Source organism: Trifolium pratense, linkage group LG2, assembly GCF_020283565.1.
Source record: "Trifolium pratense cultivar HEN17-A07 linkage group LG2, ARS_RC_1.1, whole genome shotgun sequence".
NCBI lineage: Eukaryota > Viridiplantae > Streptophyta > Magnoliopsida > Fabales > Fabaceae > Trifolium > Trifolium pratense.
The window spans coordinates 38,983,437-39,007,763 of NC_060060.1; the positions used below are offsets into that span (position 1 = coordinate 38,983,437).

The following is a 24,327-nucleotide window of genomic DNA, read 5'->3' on the forward strand; positions in this document are numbered from 1 at the left end:
GTCTATAGATGCAAAGTTGTGTGTTTTAATGTGTGTAAAAATATATCAAATTGGATGAGATAAAACTTGAACATGACTTCTTGTAGAAATAATCATCACTTAGTCAATTTTGTAAAGTTAAATTAGACCATTATCAACCTTAAAAAAATTGAACAACAATAAAAGTATTCTCATGGAACAGTTTGCATTAGTTTGAGGCTAATGTTTCAAACAGCTTATAACGATTGGATTATGGAAAATTACAATTCTAACAAGAAAACTGAAGATTTGAAGGCCAATGAGAGGGTAAAAAAAGGAACATTGTATTCCCTTAGAAAAAGGTGTCACTGTTGGTTGATATAAGCCTAGGAAAAGATTGAACACTAGGAGGAGAGGAGATTATTGTAAAAGATGAAATATTGAACACATTCATAAAAAATCCTCACTAGAAAGTAAATTCAGAAAGTTGAATCCTTCACAGTTACAATAAAATTACATATATAGTCTCATTCGCAATGAATCACCCCGCATGGGTGATCAGTGTACCTTACAATTCGCAATTTGTTACAACCATCACCTACTAATAAAGCATCGATTACATATGGGACTTGAAATCAATCCTTTTGGCGTTTAGGCAGTGGAAACGACACTCTTTGATTGGGATTTTGTTGCGCATCTGTCTTGTCTTCTTGAGGTGGGTTGGGCTCGGCATTGATAGCTTCTTCGTCCTCTGTTTCTTCTATAGGTTCGGCAGACCTTTTGTTTGCAAAAGCAAATTGGTAGTTGGGACTAATTAATGTGTCCTGATCAGGTGGAAGTGGAAAACCAGGTCCTGCTATAGACTTTGGTAATGGTATCTTGTTGCGGTTTTGCGCCAGCTCCAGAAGTACCTGACAAGAAATTACATTCAACATATTACTTCGCTGTCCTTATTATAAGATAAGAAACCTTTTTGATCAATTGTTTAGTCCAAATTATAAGGAAAAATAACTTATTTCAAGATGCATGAATTACTAGAATTCTTTTTATACATCACATAGTGAGAATAAAACATTTAATACTAGAAGTACATAATATATTTGAGACAGCATCTCAATTATATAAAATTAAATAAGTTAATTGGTTTTGGCAATTTTTGTAAGTTTTTCCTTAAATTAGGGACCAGTATCTTTCGGGATAAGATGCTATTTATTGGTTAAAGGAAAAGAGCATATGGTATTGGGTCACTAAGTGATGATTCTGTCCAAGTATATGCCAAACTCAGCAAAAACAAGTGACTCTTAAAAATTAATACGTGAAGTTTTCTGCGCCATAGTAAAACTGCACTACAGACCAAGAAAGCTAGAGCCACAGAAGAGAAAAGAAGATAACATGAATGATTTACAACTTTACATGCATCATCTAAGCCAATTTAGTATGATAATTTAATAAACAAATTGTAACAACAGCGCAGCACAAACAAAATAGACGCACTTAGTCCTTGGTAGGTTTGATGACGATTGGCGTGAAACAAAATCTAACATTCAGACACAATAATTAATAAACAGATGATTATAAAAAAAATTACCTCACGAGGGGGTGGTTGCGAGAAGCTGAAGTTAACTTGAGATTGAATGGCAAGCTTAACATCATCAATATCAATTGTAGACTTGCTAGCATGCTCTGAATACACTTGGGCATCTGTTAACACATCAACAACATAGCGATACCCTAGCTCGAGAAACTTGTGTATAACACGAGGTTCATATTCCTCTACACCCATTGATTTCAACAAAGATTTGATAATCTTTGCATCCCTTGGCATTGTCAAGTCTTCTTCATTATCTGCCATAGAAGATGCCCCGCTGCACTCATGAAAAAAAGAGCAATTATGATTGATTTTAAGCAAGTGAGTGGTTCTTTATAACTAGAAAATTCTTGAAACCAGATTGAAACAGATTCTATCTAGCAAATCAGAAACACACAGAAGATATATTGCATAAAATAAACAATGAACACACAAGATTTATTGAGGTTTAGAGAAATTTACATCCTACAACTTCATAACGTTGTTTGTGTTATGAAATGCTGGATATAACTAAAAGATTCTTGAAACCAGATTGAAACATATTCTATCTAGCAAATCAGAAACATGTAGAAGCAAGAAAGATTGCAGAAAGTAAACAATGAACACACAAGAGGTTCGGGCCAATATGCATCCTACAACCTCATAATGTTCTTTGTGATATGAAAAGTTTGACATAACTAAAAGATTCCTGAAACCGGATTGAAACGGATTCTTCTATCTAGCAAATCAGAAACATGCAGAAGCAAGAAAGATTGCAGAAAGTAAACAATGAATACACAAGATTTATCGTGGTTTGGAGCAATTTGCATCTTACAACCTCGTTGAACCCGTTTCCGACATTATGATCAATCTGAATGCAGCAGCACCAATCTTACTAGATTTTCTTGGAAGGAAAATCACAATCCCCCTCCCTTGAACACTCTATTTTCTCTCTTGAACAATGATTCTAATGAAATATCACTTTTCTTTACTTTCACAAGGATGCATCAGTTTATATACTACCCATATTACAAAGCAGTTACAAAGTTAGTTATAACCAATCACACTAACTAACTTAACCAACAAACTAATAAAACCTAACTAATTAACTAACCCAGGAGAACCGTGAGACTGGAAATGAAAACAAAGATATCGAATAGCATTATAAAAAAAGAAATCATAGTTTTTGAAGTCGCTTGAATCTATCAAGGGTTTATTTGAGCTTATCTACTTGCATAAGCACTTGTGAGACTTTTTGGGTGAGTTTATGAAAATAACTTTTGACTTGTCCATAAGTTGTTTTCAACTTAGATAGCTTAGAAGTTTTAATCTATGTTATCTTCTGTTATTAAAATAGTTTAGACATGATAAGTGCTTATGCTATAACCACTTAATTAAGTTGTTTATCAGATTCCAAACAGGGCCTAAATGGTGTCCATTTACATTTTCCAAATCTAAAGCAGCACAACTATTTCAACAAAAGCCTTTTCCACTGGATTGGATCCATTACAGTTGTGTTTGGCAATTCCAAATTTTGAGCTTATAGCTTATAAGTTCATATGACAATAAAAAAGACCTGTTTGGTAAAAAACAATCTCACGAGCTTATAATTTTTTTTCTCTCTCAATTTTGAAACTTTAATCTTACTTGGAAAAAACAAAATATTAATTCACACAAATTTTATCAAACAGTACAATTGAATCAAGTAGTTTAACATGTGTTCCTTATTGATTCCAAAATTACCTAAGACAAACCTAAACTATCTCTTCTGCAATAACATTCTCATGTTTTCAACAATTGCAGCAACAAAACAATGCATTGAATTTCAGCTCCAAATAATAATAATATATTTAAAATAGAAAGCTACACGAGAAAAGAGAGAAGGGAAAAAATAAAAACATAGAGAAAACAAAATTGAGTGGGTACCTGTGAGGTAGTCGAAGCTTCCGTCTATGGTGGTTTCAGACAGACACAGAGAGGGAGAGAGAGAGAGAGAGAGAGAGAGAGTTACTTCAAAGTTCAAACCCAACACAACACAACACAACACAACACAACAACGATGATTCTTCTGATTCTGGTGTGAAATTTGTGTTTTTTTTTTTCTCTTGGGGTCAAAGATTTTGGTTGATTTTAATTTTTTTTTTTTTTGCTTTGATGGTAAAGATTGAAGGAAAGAGGATTGGGCTTCGATTTGCAGTGATAAACCTAGGTAGAATAAAAGGAAGAGGATTACTAATTACACCACCTATTTTTCTCTCTCTAACATTGAAAGATAAATACAATTTTTATCGAGTTCCAAATCAAAATTTATGAAAATTAATCTAATTTTTTTTTGGGAATATAATTTATGAAAATTAATCTAATTTTGATTTGAAAGTTTAATTTATTTTTTTATAAAGTTTGAAATTTTAATTTATTTTATTTTTTTGCCTATATGAGCAATAATATAGTTTTAAGATTTCAAAGTGTGTTCTCTCTGAATTTTAGGTTCAAAATCTTTCGATATCAATTCATGTGTTTGTCGGTCCATACAAAATTTATCTTGACTTTAATCGGTGATTCACTGATGGATGGTTAGATTGTTCTCCTAAATTAACCTATTCTTAAAGGATAAAATCAAACAATTAAAATTTAAAAATGAAATGAAAGTCTAAGTAAAACTTAGGAATCAAAATTGTACTTAAGCTAAAATTGAATGGAGAATATTAAGGGACACAAAAAGTTTAGTTACAAGTGTGACAATAATATCCAAGAGGGGAAAGTGATTGAATGAACATAAGAGAAGACATATGGATTGGATAGAGTTGAGATTCTCATCTGATCTCATATGATTGATTGAGATAAAAGTGGAGATTACGTGCACTCTAATCTAACCGTTCTTTTCTTTCTTTGTCCTCTTCTTCTATCTACGTACTACACACAGCTTCTTCCACAACTCTGCAGTTAGTTAGTTACTTACTTAACGGTATGAGACTGAGCGCGTAAGAACCACTTGCCGTTACAATGACGCTTGTTTCACTCTTCCTCACCGCCACCAAACTCGCCGGAGCTATAGTCACTCTCACCGTCGCCGCCAATGCCTTCTCTTTCTCTCGTTTCCGCAACAAAAACCTTAACCGTTTTCGTTCCCCTATTGATGAATCCTCTGATACCCTCGCCGATTTCAACATTACAGGTAATAATAATCAACTCACCAATTCAAATCTCTATTACCGTTTTTAATTACGATTCATTAATTACTCTGCAAATTGCAATTATCTTATCTTATCTTATTTCAATGCAAACATGCATGCATTCTCATCAGAATAATAAAATACTAATAAATTAGATTAAAGCCCTACTTGTATACACAACCTAATTAGGTGTTCATGTCAACAAATTCCGAAATTATTAGATTGGATGCTGTGACCGGCTTCGAACCCCGGTCCTCCACTTTATGTGTGTGTGAGTTTCCAACGGCTTAAGTCATTTCGTTTATCTACCAAAATGTTCATAGCATAAACACTTATCATATATGGTCCTGGTCGGACAAACAACGTGTTTTGCATATTATAACATACTAAGTGCTTATCATATAAACTTTGTAACACAATATAAAATAAAGTCAATATGTTTTTGCATAATCTATACTTGTTTTCATAAGCTGAATAGAGAGCTTATAGATATAAGCTGAAAACAACTTATGAACATGTCATTCATAAGTTCTCCCAAACAGTGTCACAAGTGCTTATGCCAGTAGATAAATTCAAATAACTCAATCCAAGTAGGCTCCAAGTGTATATGTATTGACTATCCTGGAGAACTTATGGAAATAAGCTGAAAACAATGTATGAATATGTTATAAGTTGTTTCACAAGTTCTCCCAAATAGTCTCACAAATACTTATGTGAGTATATAAGCTCAAATTAGTCAATCCAAACATGTCCTATTTTTATTTTTTTTTTGCAGAAGGAGAAGATGGGTTTTTCTTTGGGTTGGCGACAGCACCGGCACATGTTGAGGACAAACTTGATGATGCTTGGATTCAATTTGCTGAGCAAGAAAGTGTTGTTGGTTCTGAGCAGAAAGTGGATGCTTTGATGGGCTCTGCCACTGCTGACGGTGGGTCTCAACAAGCTGTATCATCTCCACAACATGCTAGGAAGGGAAACAAGAAGTCTCTTAAGGTAGCTATGGAGGCCATGATCAGAGGATTTGAGAAATACATGGAAGTAGATGAACATGAAGGCGAAGAAGAAATCATTCCTAATGTAACTGCTTGGCATAATGTACCTCACCCGTAAGCCCTCACTCATTCTTCTTCTTTTTTAATGTTATTTGCAGTCAAAATTGGATCTTTTAGACATTTGGATCGGAAGGTTGAATTTTACATTGATTTTGAAAGTAAATATTGTTGTCAAGGATAGAATTTCTGTTATGGTTAGGAATTTATTAACTACTGGAAACATGTAAGTTACTGAATAATGCTCAATTTATTGATGTTCAACATTTCAACTCAATAGTACAGTACAATATGCGTCTCTTTCATGGAAAGTAATAAGGAAGTACAAATGGAAGTATTGAGATATTTCTAAAGAAAGAGTTGTAACAGACAGAATAGAATAGAATTTGAGGGAGAAGTCCTATCGAGTACTCAATCATTGAATGCCTTTTCCCTTAGTCCTTTTGCCTACTCATAGCATGTAACCCTTGAGGAATCGGTTATCCTACCTTGCCCGAGTGCTTGCCTTCCTTACCTGAATATTTGGATCAGGTACCACCGCCTCATGTGGCTTAACCGGATTTGTCATTTTGTGAGTACTTGTGTGACTGCTGCTTGTACCAGGTGTAACAATTTCTCTGTCTTTTGAAGACTTCACAGAAGATTCTAATTATGCAAAATACAATAGCCCCCCTAAAAATGGTGAGGAGGAAACCAACTCGAATATGGAAATAGAAATCTAAAAATGTTTAGGGGGATGACGATTGGCAAACAAATCAACCCAGTTAATTGTGAGTGCCTATGGAGAGAAGAGAAGGCAATGGACACCATGAGTGATGTATTGAATGAAGTGATTGTCAAATTTGTTTATGCTTGATAAGCCCATAGAAGACATCATTGTGACTGATTTGCACTACATTCTAGTAATGTACAATTAGTTAAGTAGCTAGCATAGGCAAATGATTTCATGATGTCTTATATGAATCTTTCCAATAATTCCTTTTTCTTAAAAAAAACATTATATGACTTTCTTAAATCGAAATTGGAAAAGTTTAACATTCATCGTAGGTTACCTCATCATCTTTGTGTGTTTGTGTGTGTGTGTGTGTGTGTTACACTGCAATATTATTGCTAAGTAGAATTTAAAATTAATTCCTGATTTTCAGGGAGGAGAGGTTAAGGTTTTGGTCTGATCCTGATATAGAACTAAAATTGGCCAAGGATACTGGTGTTACTGTTTTCCGTATGGGAATTGACTGGTCAAGAATCATGCCCAAGGAGCCAGTAAACGGCCTTAAAGAATCTGTAAGTCAGATTCTGACCTTTCGTATTGATGATGAGTTATAGAGCTATGCATGGTTAAGCTTATATTAGTGGATGGAGCTCATGAATGTTTTTCAATTTTCATATGTCAAACTTTACTAACCAATACAACTGGTAAAAGAGATTGACTTTTGTAAGTAATTTACCTGGCATTCGTTTTTAGGTTAACTATGCTGCATTGGAGCGTTATAAATGGATTATCAGTAGGGTTAGATCATATGGAATGAAGGTGATGCTCACTCTTTTTCATCACTCACTTCCCCCCTGGGCAGGTGATTACGGAGGTTGGAAGCTGGAAAAGACGGTGGATTATTTCATGGACTTTACCAGGTAGTGTTTTCTTTAGTGGCCGTTGTCTGGATGTCATCAAGCTCTATCTGCTGAGGATGATTCAAGTTTCATCTCAGATTGACTGTTATCCTGTACCAGTTTTACTGAGTCAACTAATCTTATATAGCATATTTGCGAATCTTAGTTGAAACATCTTGTTATCTAGCTTTGTTGTGTTACTAATCTTATGTAGCATTTTTTGAATTTTTTCTTATATTTTCCAATCAATGCAGGCTTGTTGTTGACAGTGTATCAGATTTAGTAGACTATTGGATAACATTTAATGAGCCCCATGTCTTCTGTATGCTTACTTATTGTTCTGGCACCTGGCCTGGTGGACATCCTGATATGCTGGAGGCTGCTACTGCCACACTTCCTACAGGTGTTTTCCAGCAGGCCATGCATTGGATAGCTGTTTCTCACTTGAAGGCATATGATTACATCCACGAACTCAGGTAAATACTTGTCATAGAAGTTTCAGAATTTATGGCAAGGTTCAGTCATATCAATTCTAGTATAACTAGATTTTTCTTCCTTCCCACCCTTTCTCATTTAGCAGTCTGAACTCTGAACATTTGAAGTTGATCACTTTACTTGGTTGCTTTTCTAATTTTACAATTGTACTTGTCTGAACAATATTAATGTTTTGACAGTAACTCATCAAATCCATTAATTGGCGTTGCACATCATGTGTCGTTTATGCGGCCCTATGGTCTGTTTGATATTGCTGCTGTTTCATTGGCTAATTCATTGAGTCTCTTCCCATTCATCGATGAGATATCCAAAAAGCTGGACTTTATAGGCGTTAACTATTATGGCCAGGTTTGATTTATTGACCATGATACTGCATTCAGCATGATACCAGACATGTACTCACATGACGATTCTAACATGTATTTCAGGAAGTGGTTTCAGGTGCTGGCCTAAAGCTGGTGGAAAATGATGAGTACAGTGAATCTGGTCGTGGGGTATATCCTGATGGCTTATATCGCATGTTGCTTCAGTTCCATGAAAGATACAAGCATCTAAATATGCCCTTCATAATTGCTGAAAATGGAATTGCAGATGAAACTGATTTGATCCGCCGGCCGTATCTCTTGGAGCATTTGCTTGCTGTTTATGCAGCTATGAATGAGGTTTTGAATCTGTTTTTTTTTTTTTAAACACTGAATTATTTTTTCATAAATACTAGTCCTTGCTGTTTATGCAGCTATGAATGAGGTTTTAACATTGAATTATTTTTTCATAAATACTAATCGCATCTTATACCTTCTTGTAATTGTTCTACAGGGTGTGTCTGTGCTTGGTTACCTATTCTGGACTATTTCTGATAACTGGGAGTGGGCTGATGGATATGGCCCCAAGTTTGGACTTGTTGCAGTTGACAGGGCAAATAATCTTGCACGGATCCCTCGCCCTTCTTACCATCTGTTTTCTAAAGTTCGTACTTGCTGTCTACATTTGTTTCTCTTTAATTTTTGCAATTTTTGGGTGACATTTTTAACGGGCTCTTGATTGCAGGTTGTGAATAGCGGTAAAGTTACACGTGAAGATCGTGAAAAAGCTTGGAATGAACTTCAAAGAGCTGCCGAAGAGAAGAAGACAAGACCATTTTATCGGGCTGTGGACAAAAATGGTTTAATGTTAGCAGGTAATTAATTATTTACTCTTTTACTTCAGAGTTCAGACTAACAATGTGTTTCTATTTATTTGTGGGGAGTAACTTAGTTATCTTCCATGCTTGATATGACTATATGAGGCATAAAGCTTTAAATATTGCTCTTACGGTCGATAGAATTAATTCCTTAGCAGCCATATGTCAACATATTACTAGAAAAGCGAAGTTACTTCCTTTGACAGCAGTTGCATTATGCATAATGAGCTCTATGTAAGGTTCTGAACTACACCAACTTTAATTATATAAGCTCTATGTAAGGTTCAAGGCAATTAGATTTAGAATAAGAAGTCAGACACTCCACAACTAATAAAGTCTTGATTGTTTGGAGATGAACTTTGAACATCACCTATGTTGCATACAATTATGAAAACTGAATGCGCTTTGCTTTAGTTGCGAAATAGTAGTCCCTCAACCAAAATTTGTCCTAGCGCATATTTGGTGCTGCATTACTAGGGCAGTGAACATGCTGTGCTGTGGATCAACTCTTGAACACATAACTTTGAATGAATTGTGTGTCGAAACTGAATTTTCTGTTTAACAAACACCCACTTAGCCTAAAAATTAGAATAGCTTTTACAGAGCTTACCAAGGTTTTTTCGCTTCTCATTCCTTTAGTAAGTCTTACAGAATTTGGCTCCTTCAGCAATTTCTTTAAGACCTTGAATAAAATAAACAAACAAATAAATAAAGATAAAAGTATTTGTATAGAAAACATGGTAAACAACTTTTTTTTGGTTTTCACCACTTCCTCTATAAATAATTGAAAGCAGATAACAGAATAAAAGTAAGGTTGCATGGCAGTTTTATCAAAAGTAAAAATATGCAAAGAAAAAACATTTTCTGATACCAAACAAACTCTAATATGCAGAGGTAGGAGCATGAATACTAAAATTTTCTTATGGTGGTTATATATATGGATAAATGTATGACAAGTCTCCTTGCTTGTGGTGACAGGTGGACTTGATGAACCGATACAGCGACCTTATATAGAAAGAGATTGGCGGTTTGGTCATTATGAGATGGATGGCCTGCAAGATCACTTAAGCCGCTTCTCAAGATTCACTATTCAACGATTATCCCTAAAAAGGAAAAAGAAATATCAAAAGAAGGAATCGGTTCTTAACCCTCTTTGAACTTGAACTTAGCCATCGATAACTTATCAAATCTCATCGATCCCTTTACTACTCAAAGTAACTTGTATACATACTTCAAAATGCACAGCCAAATGGCTCAGCTTTCTAGTATATGATACCCTCAAAGTAGAATGATATTCAATGTGAGGGAATTTTGCATATGGATCCTCGGCAACGACTTTAGGTGCTGTCTGCATTATAGATCCATTTTGGAGAATTTCTCGCTTATTGAAATGGAAGAGAATTGCATTCGGGACTGCATTATATATCAAGGTTGTAAAGTTTGTCTTCCAGATTTGCTGCATTGTCCATATATATTATAATGCAGATGAGTTTTGTGACTTTTAAGATGATTTTAGTTGTGTGCTCATCTGCTGTGCTTTCATTCATGCCTGTAATAATATAATACACCAAAAGTATTTGTTTTCAAGGTGTATAGTTTATCTGTTGCAATCAACAGTAATACTTATATGAAAAATGTGACTATGAATTAAAAAATATTTCCAATGAATTCATATTGAAGATGTAAAGCTATTACTTATTTTCATAGGTACAATACAGATATTCAAAGCGAGCTTTTAGTTTAAATGATGATTAATGAATATAATAAGGTGTCGCAATTCATTAACAAACCACTTTACACAATTAACCAAGATTATAGAATGGTTGTAAAAAGGGGTTTGGATTTGCTGCAGTGATCATGCAGTTAGCACGCCCCCGACTATTAGATCAATATATGCATTGAAATCTGGATTGTTTAATATCGATCTAACGAGTATCAGTATGCTTACGTGGATGCTTGTAACTGATGATCGCAGTCGATACAAATCTGTACCACTATAAAAGTAGGAACTGTAGCAATGATATCACAATCCACTCACTTATTGGCCCTATAAAAGTAGCATTGCATTTGATTTTGGGTCAAATTAAACAAGTAAATTTTATTGTATGCTATATTTTGCTTCGAACTTCGGACCTCCTTCGCACTCTTTTGGAGACTTGTTCTTATTTATATAACATATAACATATAGTAGTTTTTTTTGTATGCTATATTTTGCTTGTGATTTAGGACCTGGATGCTCCTCAATTGGATTTGGTGCGGCTGTTGAGATAGGACCTCTTTTAGTCAACAAAAATGGACAAGGACTATTATTCAACACACACTCTTGGAATCAAGGTTTTTTTATTTCCATCTTTGGTGAAAGACTATCCAATAAATACTTACTTGAAAATTGTGAATTTATGCAGAAGCAAATTTGTTATTTGTGGAGTCCCCTGTTGGAGTTGGTTTTTCTTATACCAATACTTCTTCTGATCTAACCATTTTAGAGGATCATTTTGTAGGTGAGTTTCTTTTGCAGAAGATAAGATAATCTTCTTTTGTTGATTTTGTTAAAGTTAACATATTTAACTACAAACTTCTTGAATAATCAGCTGAGGATACTTATAATTTCTTGGTAAATTGGCTACAAAGATTCCCACAATTTAAATCTAGGGACTTTTTCATAGCAGGAGAAAGCTATGCTGGTTAGTGTTTTAACTTCACTTCACTTTAATTATGTATATACTAATTAAGCATATATTACATAAAAATATTTTCATTGCCTATATTTTCCAGGCCACTATATCCCTCAGCTTGCAGAGTTTATTTTTGACAGAAACCAAGATACAAACAAATACTCCTTTATTAATCTTAAAGGTTTTATTGTAAGTAACAAATATCCCTAAATGATTTCATTGCCTAAGATGAACTATGTATTGATAAAGATATATTTTCAGGTAGGGAATCCAGAAAGTGATGATTATTATGATTATAAAGGCATAGTAGAATATGCTTGGAGTCATGCAGTTATATCAGACCAACATTATGAAAAAGCAAAACAAGTTTGTGATTTTAAACAATCTCGATGGTCCAAAAAGTGCTTCCAGGTCATGGATGAACTGTTCAATGAATATTCAGAAATTGACATATTCAACATTTATGCCCCAGCATGTCGCTTGAATAGTACATCCACAGTAACAAATAATGGCCCTCAATCACTTACAAAGGTATGTATGTATCATTTGAATGACATTTACTCATATTGTGTGTCAGTCAAAATATGATTTCTTAAATTATGTTTTTGCAGGTGAAAATTAATTATAGGATAAGAATTTATGGGGGCTATGATCCTTGTTTTTCCACATATGCAGAAGAATATTTCAATAGGGTAGATGTTCAGTCATCTTTTCATGCAAATAACATAGCATGGAGAGGTTGCAAGTAAGCACTACATTTTGAAGTAAGCACTATATATATAGAATGAATATTAATTTCCACATTTATCATATTTCAGTGATTCCATATTCAAGACTTACAACATCAATGTTTTTTCTGTCCTACCTATCTACGCCAAACTCATCAAGGGTGGCCTTAAGATATGGATTTATAGGTACTATCTCTTTCTTTTACTCCCTCTATTCAATTTAAGGGACTCATACAATAACATTATTGTAGAACATCTCCACTTTTTTTCATCTGTATCATCAATTAATGCTCCCCAAATCTTTTCTTTTGGTTTTTTGAAACGAAACACTTCAATCTTTTATTTACGAAGAATATTTCATTTAATCCATCGATTAGAATCTAATGGAGGAGCAGCCATTTAATCCATGGAAAAGAGTCAATGTCGAGGATTAGCTTTTAGACCTTTTCTTTTAAGTTTTAACGGTGCATAAACGGTGTTAATATGTGAGGGAGGTCTATGTCATTTGAAAGAACAATTAAGGGAGGTTAGTGTCAATTTAAAAATTAGAGGGGTTTTTGTATGTTTTAAACAAACCTCAGGAGAGGTGAGAGCAATTTCCCCTAAATTGTATATTTTTTAAAATTAAAAAAGTGATTTTAACATTTAATAACTTAAATATTCATGATAGACTCAATATCAAATATGTTAGGCTATATAAGCCTCAATTCACTCACTTCACTAACTTGAGGATGACAAGTTTCTCCGATTATTATTATAAGAATAAATTTATCTTTTAAGTTTATTAAAGTTTACACGATTACATGCTATGAAAGAGGCTATCCGTCGTGAATTTGAGCGAGTTCAATTTGAAAGTGACTCAAAGTTATTGGTCGACGCTATCCATTCGAGAAGACGGGGCAATTCGGAATTTAGTTTAATTGTTAACGACATTATCCTTCTTATGTCATCTTCTTGTGTAAACTTTGAGGTTAAGTTTGTTAGGAGACAAGCAAATTTGGTTGCTCATACTCTTGCTAGGGCGGCCAATGTTTGGGCTAGTTTCCATAGATTTGAGATTATTCCCTTATGTATTGAACATTTATTAGTTAATGATATAAATTAAGTTTGTTTGGTTAAAAAAAAATACACAATCTCTCCAGCTCAACGCCTCTTAAAAAATTTAAATGGGTATCATTAATAACTTTATATCTCACTAATAACTCTACCTTATTATAAATGGCTTCCACTAACCATACATATTAGATGTACAAAAAAAAAACAATACATATTAGATAGTCAATTATGTTGGTCCAATGGGATACTAAACGTTGGTTAATCACCCAAAAATTCATCTAACAAAAAATCATACAAAATCATATTTTGTAGTTTGTACTATGTTGAAGCATATTGCTATCAAAGGATTCTTCCTCACTGTGTTACATTAAACCCTATGGTATGGGTAACCTAACCAGCACTAAATTCGACAAGAATAGGGTTGCCACATCTGATTTTCCTTTACATAAGACCCTCAAGTTTCTTGAAAGGGCACCACGTAAATTTTTCTATTCTCTTGTGCTATATCACGTCCACTGTAGAATTTGAGGCTTTAATCTCTTGTGCTATATCACGTCCACTGTAGAATTTGAGGCTTTAATCTAAGTTACATATTACCTATCCTGGAGAAAAGGCAGATCAGACTTTGGGATACGGAAGCTCTCTGGGAGTTCAGATAGCAATTCCTGTCCTTCATTCTCTGGTGTTGAATTGCTAACCGTTGAAACATCAGTTGTCTGAAACTTTCCAAATGGGACAACCTGCGCATAAAGGAACGTAAAAAGCTAAGCAACCCATTCAACACTACTTTAGATTGTTTCAGACAAATAATAAATTCAACAGTACTTGATCGGTGCTTGAACCATTAGCTGCAGCTGTCTTCAACCTTTTAGCCTTGGGCATGCTGCTTGAACTGGCTACTTCATCCTTGAAGTTTTGATCAGTGACCTCTAATATGCCAAATAAAAAAAAATGAAGATTATAAATAATTAAATATCACAACCTTATTCCTGTGCAAAAAAAAACTATCACAGTCATGTCATGTTCAAATAAGTCACAGAACTTTAGTGGCACCATGTAGAACAGTCTTGCAGAAATGGATTAAAAGCATAGTGGGGAAGAACAGAATAAATGAAGCTTTGCTGTTGAAAACCACTTATTTTAAGGACCAGAAAATTCATTAAATACACATTTCAGATATTGATATGCATCATCACTTGACATTATACAGCTTAGAAATTACAAGCATTGCATTACTAAAGAATAAAGATTGTTCCTTCTATCCTTTGATGATCTAATAGTTCAGTTTACTTGAGGCATTGATTCACTTCTCATAGAAAGGCATAAAAGGAAATTATAGGAAACTTAACATGTTAGAGCATGGTTGGCAAGGACTTTAATTAGACCAGGAGAACAAGGGCTCAGGTATCATAGATGTTACGTATAAAGCTTTGTGGAAGAGCCAATAAATCATCGAAATTAAATACCCCACTGTCAAAGCATAAAATGAATCTCAAATGTATATCTATAAAGGCCAGGTATCAGAATCTACTCTCGCAAGTAAAAACTCTCATCCCCTGCTGATTGATGTACACAGGCTAGAATCGTATACCTTAAAATGTTAATATTCCAAAAAATAATCATGTCAAAATTTTATCTCCTTAATCCATTGCAGCATACATTACAATTGTACAACCACCATCTAAAAATATTATATATATTTGAAGAGGAAAAAATCTAAAATGCCACATGGTTATGACATTATAACAAAATAACCACATAACTGATTCAGCGACAAGAACATGACAGATGAACAAAAAGATCTAAAGTTATGCATATCAACAATCAACCAAAACACAAGACAAGACAAGAAAGAAGGGGGAGGTAGGCTTACTTATAATTCTTTAGATTTTTCCATCTCGAAGACTTATTTCCTTCTTTAAACATTTACAAGGATATAGAATGAAAATATTTAAGTACTTGGAAACAATGCCTGTCACAATCATCAAAAAAAAAAAAGACGTGCTTCTGTTCAACTAATAAAATCGTTTATGTAGCAAGGTGTAATACTGATCAAATGATTAAATGACCAGTAACAAAATATTCTAGAATATTAACTTAATATTTTATAAAAGAAATATTAACCGTAATTTTTAACCACAGTTCCGCAACCACTGGTCTAAATGAGACTGGCATTAACAAGCTTTTATTGTGGGCAAATTCAGAATTAACTGATATGCAGTGTCTTTTATGTCATTGTTTAGGCCAGTGGCCATTTAGACTTCATAAAAGTTGATTAAACTGATGTTTGGAGAACTTATATCACGAAACACGGAATTTAAGTGCTACTGAGATTATCTTAAGAATGAGCATGAAAAAACATCATCTTGTGTACAAGGTGCAAGAAAAGACAGGGCCGTAGAAAGTATCATTATCCAGTTAACAGAATAACTAATATGCAAGAAGAAAATGTAGTTCAAGCTACCTGTACTACTGCAACCCGATTCTTCATTGAATGAGCATTGCTTCTCCAAACAACTTTTTGCTGACCTGTTGGCAGATGGTGAACTTCCACTGGCATGAATCTCCTTGTTACGAAATAAGCCATGGTCATAGGTAATAGGCTCTCTCAAACTACAAACTTTATCTACCATTGCAAATCCTGGTTCACTTCCTGCAAGAACATGAGAATCAGCTGCACTCTCTAACATAGGTGCAATTTTTTCAAGGTTGATCTTCTCCTGGAAGCCATCTTGTAGAGCCAGAGACTGAAAGAAAAAAAGGGATAAAAAGGCCTGATTATAAAGGGAAAAATAATAAAATTACCACACATATACACAATGGAGACTCTAAATTGGAATTTATCTCTAACCTGCCTAGGCATAGTAGGTGTATTTTGCAGAGCTCTACATTTATATGCTTCATCAGCATTATTGTGAAATCTCCGGCCACGTAAGTGTATAGAATGATGCAACTCATTCACAAAGGAGGCCTCTAAAGAGCTGAGATATAACTTGTGCAGTTGATCTGTCCATCTTCTAGACGTGTCCTGGTACAAAACATAGAATTTAGTATATCCTCACCAACTAAATGAAATGAAAAGCTTCCAAATTCACAAGCAAAACCAAACAAGGTCTAAGATGGAGACAGTTTATTATTGTCAATTTCAAACTCTTAGGGACCAATGGGAAATGTATAAATGGCCTTTTGAAAACTAAGTTATGTCAAGCAACTGGAGATATTGATATATGATAGGAACTAAGTCTATATAATCATAAAATGTAATTATAAAGCCAAAACCAGTGTTAGATATATTAAAGACTGTTTTGAGCCAACAATTATAATTTATATCCTTTTCAAATTGATTTTCCTTATTTGTTGTTTTTACATTCCTTTCATGAGTCAAGTCATGAAGATAAGAGCACATTAGAACATGTAATATTTCTGATTGTTATCATAAAGGGGGATCATATCAACTTGGACCAATCAGAAACAAGCTTTTAACATACACCAGCATTGAAATTCCATGGAGGGAAGCATACCAGTAGATACAAATCAATATCAGTGCAACCGAAACAATTTACCCAAAAGATACTAGAGTTATCATGCATAATATATACATTATACACTATGCAGAGAGCTTTCCAAGATGTATAAATTACAGCTAACCATAAAAAATTGACAAACAAAGTTGACTACAAAATCTCAGCTTCCACTGTTAAACATAAATTAAGACTAATCAGCTCGAAAGTTCATAACACAATTATTAATCCTCGCCGCATTATGCTAATCTCTATTTAGCAATTTCTGATCTTCTCAAACTCATATACTGCTAAACTAAACGAATTGCGGAATCTAGCTAATTACAAGATTTACAAAACATAAACTCAAGCCATGGAAGCTTGAACGCCATGCAAAGCACAATTTCGAGATTAATTAAATAAATACCATAAAAACAACACGCAAATGCACTCAGAAGACCTAAATTCCAAACGGATATTTACAGAAACGGTTTCATCCAGACACGCAAACACACTACAAAGATCAAGCACAAAACTCACAATTTTCCACAGATAAAAAATCGAAGCCTAAAAGAGAACGAAAAACGAAATTGAAAAATCTAACATGAGTTACGTGAAATGAATGTGAAGTTACCAGAAACGGAGCGGTATCACGGGAGGTGTTGTCGACGGTGGTGGCGGAGGAGTCGGAGTCGGAGTAAGAACCTGAGCGAGTCAACTCAGGAAATGGCTCTGGATCGGAGGGAAACGTCGGTGAGTGGAGGTGACTGCGGAGACGGAGATCTTGTTCCATGGTGCGCGAAAATTTTGATTTAGAAATGAGAGAAGAAGAAAAGAAGAAGAAGAAGAAGAAGAAGAAACCCTTTTGTTGAATTGTTCGGTTGAAGAAGAAGTATTACAAAACAAATAAAAAAAAAAAAAAAAGAAGGCTCCACATGGCGTCGCTTTTACACGTGTCAGGGATATTTTCTGGATGCCACATCATCAGTGAGAAAATATCTTGTGTAATGTGAGCCAGATATTTTTTTGGGTCTTTCGTTGAACTGTTGAAGAGAGAGAGAGAGTGAGCAGTAATTGGCGCGTCATCGCGCGTGTAAGTTTTCTTGCAAATGGAAATTGTCACTTGGACATGGCTTCTCTTCTGTCAGATCCCGTTATTGGCTACGCTTTCGCTGGCTCCAAGTATAGAATCGTGAGTTAGATTCATCAAGTTTTTTCTTTTGGAAAGGCAAAAGCTAATATATTAATAAACCCAAGCATAAAACTACCCACAATGGTTTCAACACCAAAACATATTCAACACCCACTTTTTCACTCCACATCATTTTCTCTTTCTTCCACCTAATCATTCAACACACATTCAACTTTTAACATCTCCAATGGTTTTTCTATTCAACACCATACCCCACCACTTTCTCTACCTCACCACTTTCTATTTCATATTTTTATTTAAATTTTAATTTTTGTTTTTATGATTACATAAAATTACAATTATCAATTAAAATTAAATTAAAATAATTAACACTTAACGATTGGTTGAAAAATTGATTTAGATTTTAAAAATTGTTGGGATTTTGGTAATTGTTCGGATTTTGATAATTGTTGGGATAATTAGAAGAATTTTGGCTGTTTAAATGATTATTGGGATCCATTTCACAAAAAAAAACCTAATACTTCAAGATTAACACTAATAGAAAGATAATAAAAGATTAATATAGTGAAAAAATCGATTTTTTTTCATGTGTCCAAATCAAATGAACCAAGTCTCTATTTATAGACAAAAAAAAATCATGAATTTTGGTGAAAAAATAAAAAAATAAAAAAAGAATTTGCAACAAAATAATTGAGTTCAAAGTATTAAATAGATAAAAAATCCAACCAACCAATCACAGCCAGCCACGTGGCTGGATCTTATCACATTTCCTTCTCTCTCCGCGTGAACGAAACGCCCACTCTCACCCTATAGCGCGTGTTGCACACGCGCCTGCTTCAAAACCACAAGAACTTGCCACGTGTCCCCCCTTTGCAGATTCAACTCTGTTGAATTGTTTCAACCTCTCTCTCTTCCATGTCACATTCAACTCTTTATTAAACACCCATTGCACTGTTTTTTTGGTGTTGAATATTGTTTCAACAGACCATTGTAAATGGTCTAAGGAATGCTAAGGTAAAGAAATAATAGTACAGGAATTTATTGTCTAATACATGGTATACACCTCTCATAACACTACAGGAAAATATGAACATCACCACTACATAGAATTAAGCTGAATCACCGATACTGAGATTAGAAAACAGAGATTTACTCATCCAGGCATAGAATCAAATTAAGGATAGAACATAAAATCTAAATAAGGATCGAGAAATTTGGATCTCTTGGGATCTGAGTTAGATTCATCAAGTTAATTTCCATTGCCATTAAAAAAAATAAAACAAAAAGTTATTTTCTTATTTTTACAACGAGTTGAGAATCGAACTCAGAATCTTTAACACACAAACCTCTCACTATTAGATCAAATTTAGTGGTTTAGAAAAAGTTAATTTCCATTTATTCTTTATTTTCGGCTATAATAATTACTAGTTTTTTTTTTTACTTTATAAATATTTTAAAAAGCTTTTTAATTTCAAATAATATGTTAGGGACTAAATTAAAATTAGGTGAATAAACTTTATTGATCGTTGTAAAATATATAGAATTAATCGATGGTAAGTCGTTAAATATAGGGATTCAATCGGAGTACAGAGCTATATTCTCAAAGGGGCATACATCTTGGTGGTCCTTGTAAGAAGTCCATGTGATGTCGTATGGAAGAAACTGATCCATCATCTTTCGCATTGCCAATTGATTGGTCTGCCCCTTTGTTGGCTCATATTTACAAGTTTGGGGCAATTCCTCCTTGTATTTCTTGTACTTCGTCCCACTGGTGTCCTCAAAGTGGTTGTAGACGCAAGCTTGTAAAAAAATTAAATCCAATACAATGGTTAAAAAATAAATTAAAAATAAATCAAATTAAATAGAGTTAAGAAATGTAAATAACATAAAGGTATAGGAATGTCGGTGCAGCAGTGGCCCAGGAATAGCTGTCAACCCGATCCAAGTCCCTGAAATACTTTAAGTATGTCAGGTCCACATAGTTCTTCGCCTTGTTGGAGAAGATGGTGGTTTCATTCAATAACATCAGGTACGCCCTCATGATGCATGTATCCCTTATACCTCTTAAATGTGTCCTTGTCACTATCCTTCTCAGCTTTGTTGACTACTTTGACATGTTTTTTTAATCAAACCTCTCAGGTAGACAAACATCGCATGTGCACCTTTGGTTGTCTTAACCTCAAACTCGACTTCCTTATCATTTGACCCCAAGTATTCCATCATCATCATCTTAACACGTTCAGTTTTTATCAGGATACTTTAATTTTATAATCTAACCGACATCCTTGAATGGGAAGATATAGAAGATAGCGCACGTCATCCAGCATCATTGTCATCTCCCCCGCTCGACATATGGAAGTTGTTGGTCTCCCCATGCCATCTCTCAACAAAAGTAGCCAACAACCCGGAATCAAGGAATGAGTATCCTGTCCGGGCCAGCCCATACAATCATGTGACCTTCATGGCTTCTTTCCACCATTTCAACCCATAAACATCAGCAACACATTCAGATAACTTTCTCGCGTTGTTGACAACCTCAATCAACTCACGATCCTAAAAAATAAAATATAAAATAACACAATCAACCTATTGATAAATCAATAACTAATTTATTAACGTGATATTAAAATTCATGTTGACAACAACAAAAAAAACATAACACAACCAACTAATCAATAAATCAACACTTAACTAATTAACTTGAAATTAAAATTCATATTGAGATCATTAAATCATAATCATAAAATTAAGATAAAAATGTCAATTTTGACTTATATAGTCGTCGTACAAACACCTAGCAATGTGCGGCGCTCCATATTTGATGAAAAGATACATGTAAGTAAACTTTAAACAAGTTTTACTTGTGTTCTTTTCTGACAATGTTTTAGAAAATAATCTTTTTTGTGTTGATGTTGAATGAACCAACTGAGTGAACAAGAGGACTTAATCGTCTGGATGAGAACAACTGCATTGTTCACCTTTAAAAAATTATACGGAAAGATCGAAGTTGACCTAAAAGCTTAAGACAAAATACAGATAGTAATAGAGAACAATTACAACATGTGAATTTCGAGGGAAGAAGATTGTGGTTCTATCAACCATAACATGGGTGGGTGGGAAAAATAACTTCTGGGGATTACGTTGTCGCTGGTGGGTTTTGCTTGTTGTTCTCCCTATTTTTTGCAGTTATGTGTGTGATGAAGCTAGAGTGAGCAAAATTATTAGACATAAATCTATTATCATCTTCTTTATATATAACGATTGATTTAATGAGCAATGTTATGTGTGTCATTTTACTTAAATTATTGTTGTGTATCAGACCCCTTAGTTGGCGCAAGGAGTTGATGTTCAAATTTATTAGATGTAAAATAAAAATAAATAATTTTTTTAGATATGGCGTACGGACTTTTTATGACTCAATAATACTTTTATTTGTACTCGGTTCATCTTACGAGTAATTTTTCCACGACTCTCTTTCTAATAATAAGCATAGCTTAATCTTCTCTATTTGGCTTGCACACTCCAATATATTGGCTGAACATATCATCATTTCAATCATATAATATTCAATTTCATCTTATTAAGTACACATTCGCACACACGCACACACATGCTTACTCGCATGCGTGTACAGTTATACAAATAACTATATTTTATACTTTCGACTCAAGAATAATACTTAAACTCTCCGAAGGTTATTTCTTTCATTTATGTTAGTTTCCAATTGTTTTATAAAACTGAGAAGAAACTGTTTGGATCATAGTAGTCACTCATCATTAAATTGCATTCAACCAAGAATAAAACTTAAAATTATGCTTTATTTTTATCCTTGTGAGTCTACCTCACAAGGGTTACAAAATAAAGGAAGAACAAGCTCCATCCGCATCCGAAGATCACGAGAAGATAAAAAGTTTTTGCCGACCAGGGAAGATAAAAAGTTTTTTTTCCACGTCACCACCATCTTATCCCTTTCTTAAGTTTTTATTAGAGGTGGATGTTCAAGTGTGCACCCTCACAACATTAGCCCAATTTCATGACTACCCCCCTCATATGCTTCTTCACTTTTTCCAAGATTTCCAACTTGCTCCAACAATAAAAGAATTTGGACAAATATTAGGATTTTCTTTGAAAGATAACAACTTTAACAAGACTTATCAATATAGAGAGCACGATCCTTCATTGAGAAAAATCTCCAAGTCGTTGAAAATCCCAATAAAAGTAGAAGAGAATATCATCAACAAAAGTAACTTATATGAGTTCCGAAGGAAATATTTAGGGATCAATGAAGAATGGGAGCTTTTAGGGATATGTCGGCCCTATTAATTTTTGGAATCATTTTATTCCCCAATATAGAAAGTTTCATAGACCTTTTTTTGACATTGATGTTTTCATGGCCTTCAAACACCGAGGGGAGAATTTGGTGCTGATAATCCTTGTTGATACTTACTGCACTCTTGATCTCTAAAATGAGAAAGAAGGAGGCCTTATTCTTTGTTGTTCAGATGTACTCTATGTTTGGCTCATGGGCCATACATTTTTAGAGGAACAGCAAATGAGAGCCAAAAGAATGAAAGACTGGGCTGAAAACTTTGTAAATTTTAATGAAAAGATAGTTCATTGGTACTCTTGAAATCAAGGCATAGAAGAGGTCATATGCAAATGTGGAGATTTTAATGATGTGCCCCTCATGAGAACTAAGGGATGCATAAACTATATAACCCGTCTCTAGCTTTAAGGCAGCTTGGCTATCCAATGTTGAAAATTCCAACAATGGATAAAAAAAAACCTTTTTGTTATGTGAGATCACCATATTGGTGATACTTTTATTAAGAAGAATACGCAAATCATGGGACAATGTTGTGAAAAGGGGACGAGAACTAGGGTCTCAAAGTTGCCACGCAAATAAAACATATCATGATTGGGTAAAGAGTAAAGCAATGGAAGTCAAGTTGCCATTTCATTAATTTACCATTTCCTAAAGAAATAATAGTGGAGCCTTTCAACAACATTAAAAGAGATAAAAAAAATGGATAGAAAAAATTGAAGAGATCGAAAAATTGAAGAGCTACAAAAAGAGATAGAAAAAGTTCAACAAGCTTATTGAGATTTGAAATACAAGAAATACCATCAATCTATCATCGTTGAGAACGTTCGTAAGAGAGCAAGAGAAGAAAAAGACTTAAGGAGAAAAACCCAAGAAGGTTAATGGCCAGCAAATACAAAGTTGAGTTATCGACATTGAGAAAAAGATAAGGCGGTGTCTAAGAGCCGCAAATGCAAAAAATTGTTAAAGATGGTCTTATGGGAAGCAAAATGAGGCTCAGTTAGAATTTGAAGATTTAAGACAACAGATAGGAAGAGTAAGAGCTAAATACGAAAGAAAAATTATGATAGAAAGACAACATATGGGAGAACTTATAAATGCATATCAGACTGCGTTAGCAAAGAACGAAGGAGAAATGCATAAGCAAGAAGGTATAATAAAAGAGGAACTTATCGATACACATTCGCACGCGTGCATATGTTCACTCGTATGCATATGTACAAATATTTGAAATAACTACTATTTCAAGCAAAAAATAACATTTAAAATAATGCTTTGTTTTTATACTATATGCCTTAACATATCCATTGCAACCAAGTAATGTTAACTATCATCTTATTTAATATTCTATTCTGTCATAATTTTTTTAAAATCGCAAATATTATAATAAATTCCACCATAAACACGAGAAATACTCATTGCATTATAATGTACAGAAGACTAGAGACAACATTAAGAAGCAACTAAACAACCCTTCCCTCACAATGCAATCACTTCAATTTTTAGGAGTATAGCTTATTGGGGTACATAACTTTATAAGAAAAATCTATGTGTATTTATGTGTTATTTTCTGGCCAAAATCTTGATAACTATAATATATGTGTATCACTTTAAAATATCTAAATAATATCAATTTTTGAATGATTTTATTTTATTTTTATAATGCCACTTTAAAAAAAAACTTTTAAATTTGAATAATGCCACATGGAAGACTCATGATGCAATAGTTGATTTGAAGGACACACTTTGTTGTGTCAAGGACTTGAGTAGATGTGCTCTAAAGCTCAATATTAGCAGAAAAATGGGCGACCAATATTGTCTAACTTTATTGAGGGAAAGTTAGGTAATTTTCTCAGTA

At 33.9% G+C, this 24,327-nt stretch overlaps 4 protein-coding genes across 5 annotated transcripts; 2 read left to right on the forward strand and 2 right to left on the reverse strand.

The window, feature by feature from the left end:
* Nucleotides 1–378: 378 nt before the first annotated feature.
* LOC123907235 (transcription initiation factor TFIID subunit 9) lies at nt 379–3,767 on the reverse strand. The gene is made up of 3 exons (XM_045957417.1): nt 3,452–3,767; nt 1,547–1,823; nt 379–869 (listed from the first exon to the last, which is right to left on the reverse strand). The coding sequence occupies exons 2-3, from the start codon at nt 1,808–1,810 to the stop codon at nt 594–596; spliced, it is 540 nt and encodes a 179-aa protein (XP_045813373.1). The 5' UTR covers nt 1,811–1,823; nt 3,452–3,767; the 3' UTR covers nt 379–593.
* Nucleotides 3,768–4,207: 440 nt separating this feature from the next.
* LOC123907236 (beta-glucosidase-like SFR2, chloroplastic) lies at nt 4,208–10,720 on the forward strand. The gene is made up of 10 exons (XM_045957418.1): nt 4,208–4,700; nt 5,474–5,804; nt 6,893–7,031; nt 7,213–7,379; nt 7,613–7,834; nt 8,033–8,201; nt 8,282–8,515; nt 8,670–8,819; nt 8,901–9,030; nt 10,012–10,720. The coding sequence occupies exons 1-10, from the start codon at nt 4,529–4,531 to the stop codon at nt 10,188–10,190; spliced, it is 1,893 nt and encodes a 630-aa protein (XP_045813374.1). The 5' UTR covers nt 4,208–4,528; the 3' UTR covers nt 10,191–10,720.
* A 900-nt stretch (nt 10,721–11,620) lies between these two features.
* LOC123904680 (serine carboxypeptidase-like 26) lies at nt 11,621–13,215 on the forward strand (the record flags this gene model as incomplete). The annotated part of the gene is made up of 6 exons (XM_045954314.1): nt 11,621–11,717; nt 11,809–11,897; nt 11,970–12,239; nt 12,320–12,453; nt 12,527–12,622; nt 13,107–13,215. Coding segments are annotated over 6 exons (795 nt in total), but the record flags the coding sequence as incomplete, so codon positions are not given.
* Nucleotides 13,216–13,628: 413 nt separating this feature from the next.
* Nucleotides 13,629–18,013, reverse strand: LOC123907237 (cold-regulated protein 27). 2 transcript variants are annotated; one of them, XM_045957419.1, is made up of 5 exons: nt 17,627–17,999; nt 16,344–16,520; nt 15,957–16,239; nt 14,318–14,421; nt 13,629–14,232 (listed from the first exon to the last, which is right to left on the reverse strand). In XM_045957419.1, exons 1-5 carry the CDS (start codon nt 17,783–17,785, stop codon nt 14,086–14,088), a joined length of 870 nt encoding a protein of 289 aa, XP_045813375.1. In that variant the 5' UTR covers nt 17,786–17,999; the 3' UTR covers nt 13,629–14,085. The 2 variants fall into 2 exon arrangements, with proteins under 2 accessions (XP_045813375.1, XP_045813376.1); XM_045957420.1 differs by lacking the exon at nt 13,629–14,232 and adding an exon at nt 15,366–15,464 and having other exon boundaries at nt 14,325–14,421; nt 17,627–18,013.
* Nucleotides 18,014–24,327: the final 6,314 nt, after the last annotated feature.

What these genes read in the sequence shown, in the direction of transcription:
- LOC123907236 (XM_045957418.1), top strand. Translation starts at nt 4,529, where the DNA reads ATGACGCTTGTTTCACTCTTCCTCACCGCCACCAAACTCGCCGGAGCT. An exon ending in TTTATGCAGCTATGAATGAG is followed by an intron (nt 8,516 to 8,669) that starts GTTTTGAATCTG and finishes ATTGTTCTACAG; the next exon opens with GGTGTGTCTGTGCTTGGTTA. An exon ending in AAATGGTTTAATGTTAGCAG is followed by an intron (nt 9,031 to 10,011) that starts GTAATTAATTAT and finishes TTGTGGTGACAG; the next exon opens with GTGGACTTGATGAACCGATA.
- LOC123907235 (XM_045957417.1), bottom strand. Translation starts at nt 1,810, where the DNA reads ATGGCAGATAATGAAGAAGACTTGACAATGCCAAGGGATGCAAAGATT. An exon ending in CGCAACCACCCCCTCGTGAG is followed by an intron (nt 870 to 1,546) that starts GTAATTTTTTTT and finishes ATTTCTTGTCAG; the next exon opens with GTACTTCTGGAGCTGGCGCA.
- LOC123907237 (XM_045957419.1), bottom strand. Translation starts at nt 17,785, where the DNA reads ATGGAACAAGATCTCCGTCTCCGCAGTCACCTCCACTCACCGACGTTT. An exon ending in ATCGGGTTGCAGTAGTACAG is followed by an intron (nt 14,422 to 15,956) that starts GTAGCTTGAACT and finishes TTGGCATATTAG; the next exon opens with AGGTCACTGATCAAAACTTC. An exon ending in ATGGTTCAAGCACCGATCAA is followed by an intron (nt 14,233 to 14,317) that starts GTACTGTTGAAT and finishes CTTTATGCGCAG; the next exon opens with GTTGTCCCATTTGGAAAGTT.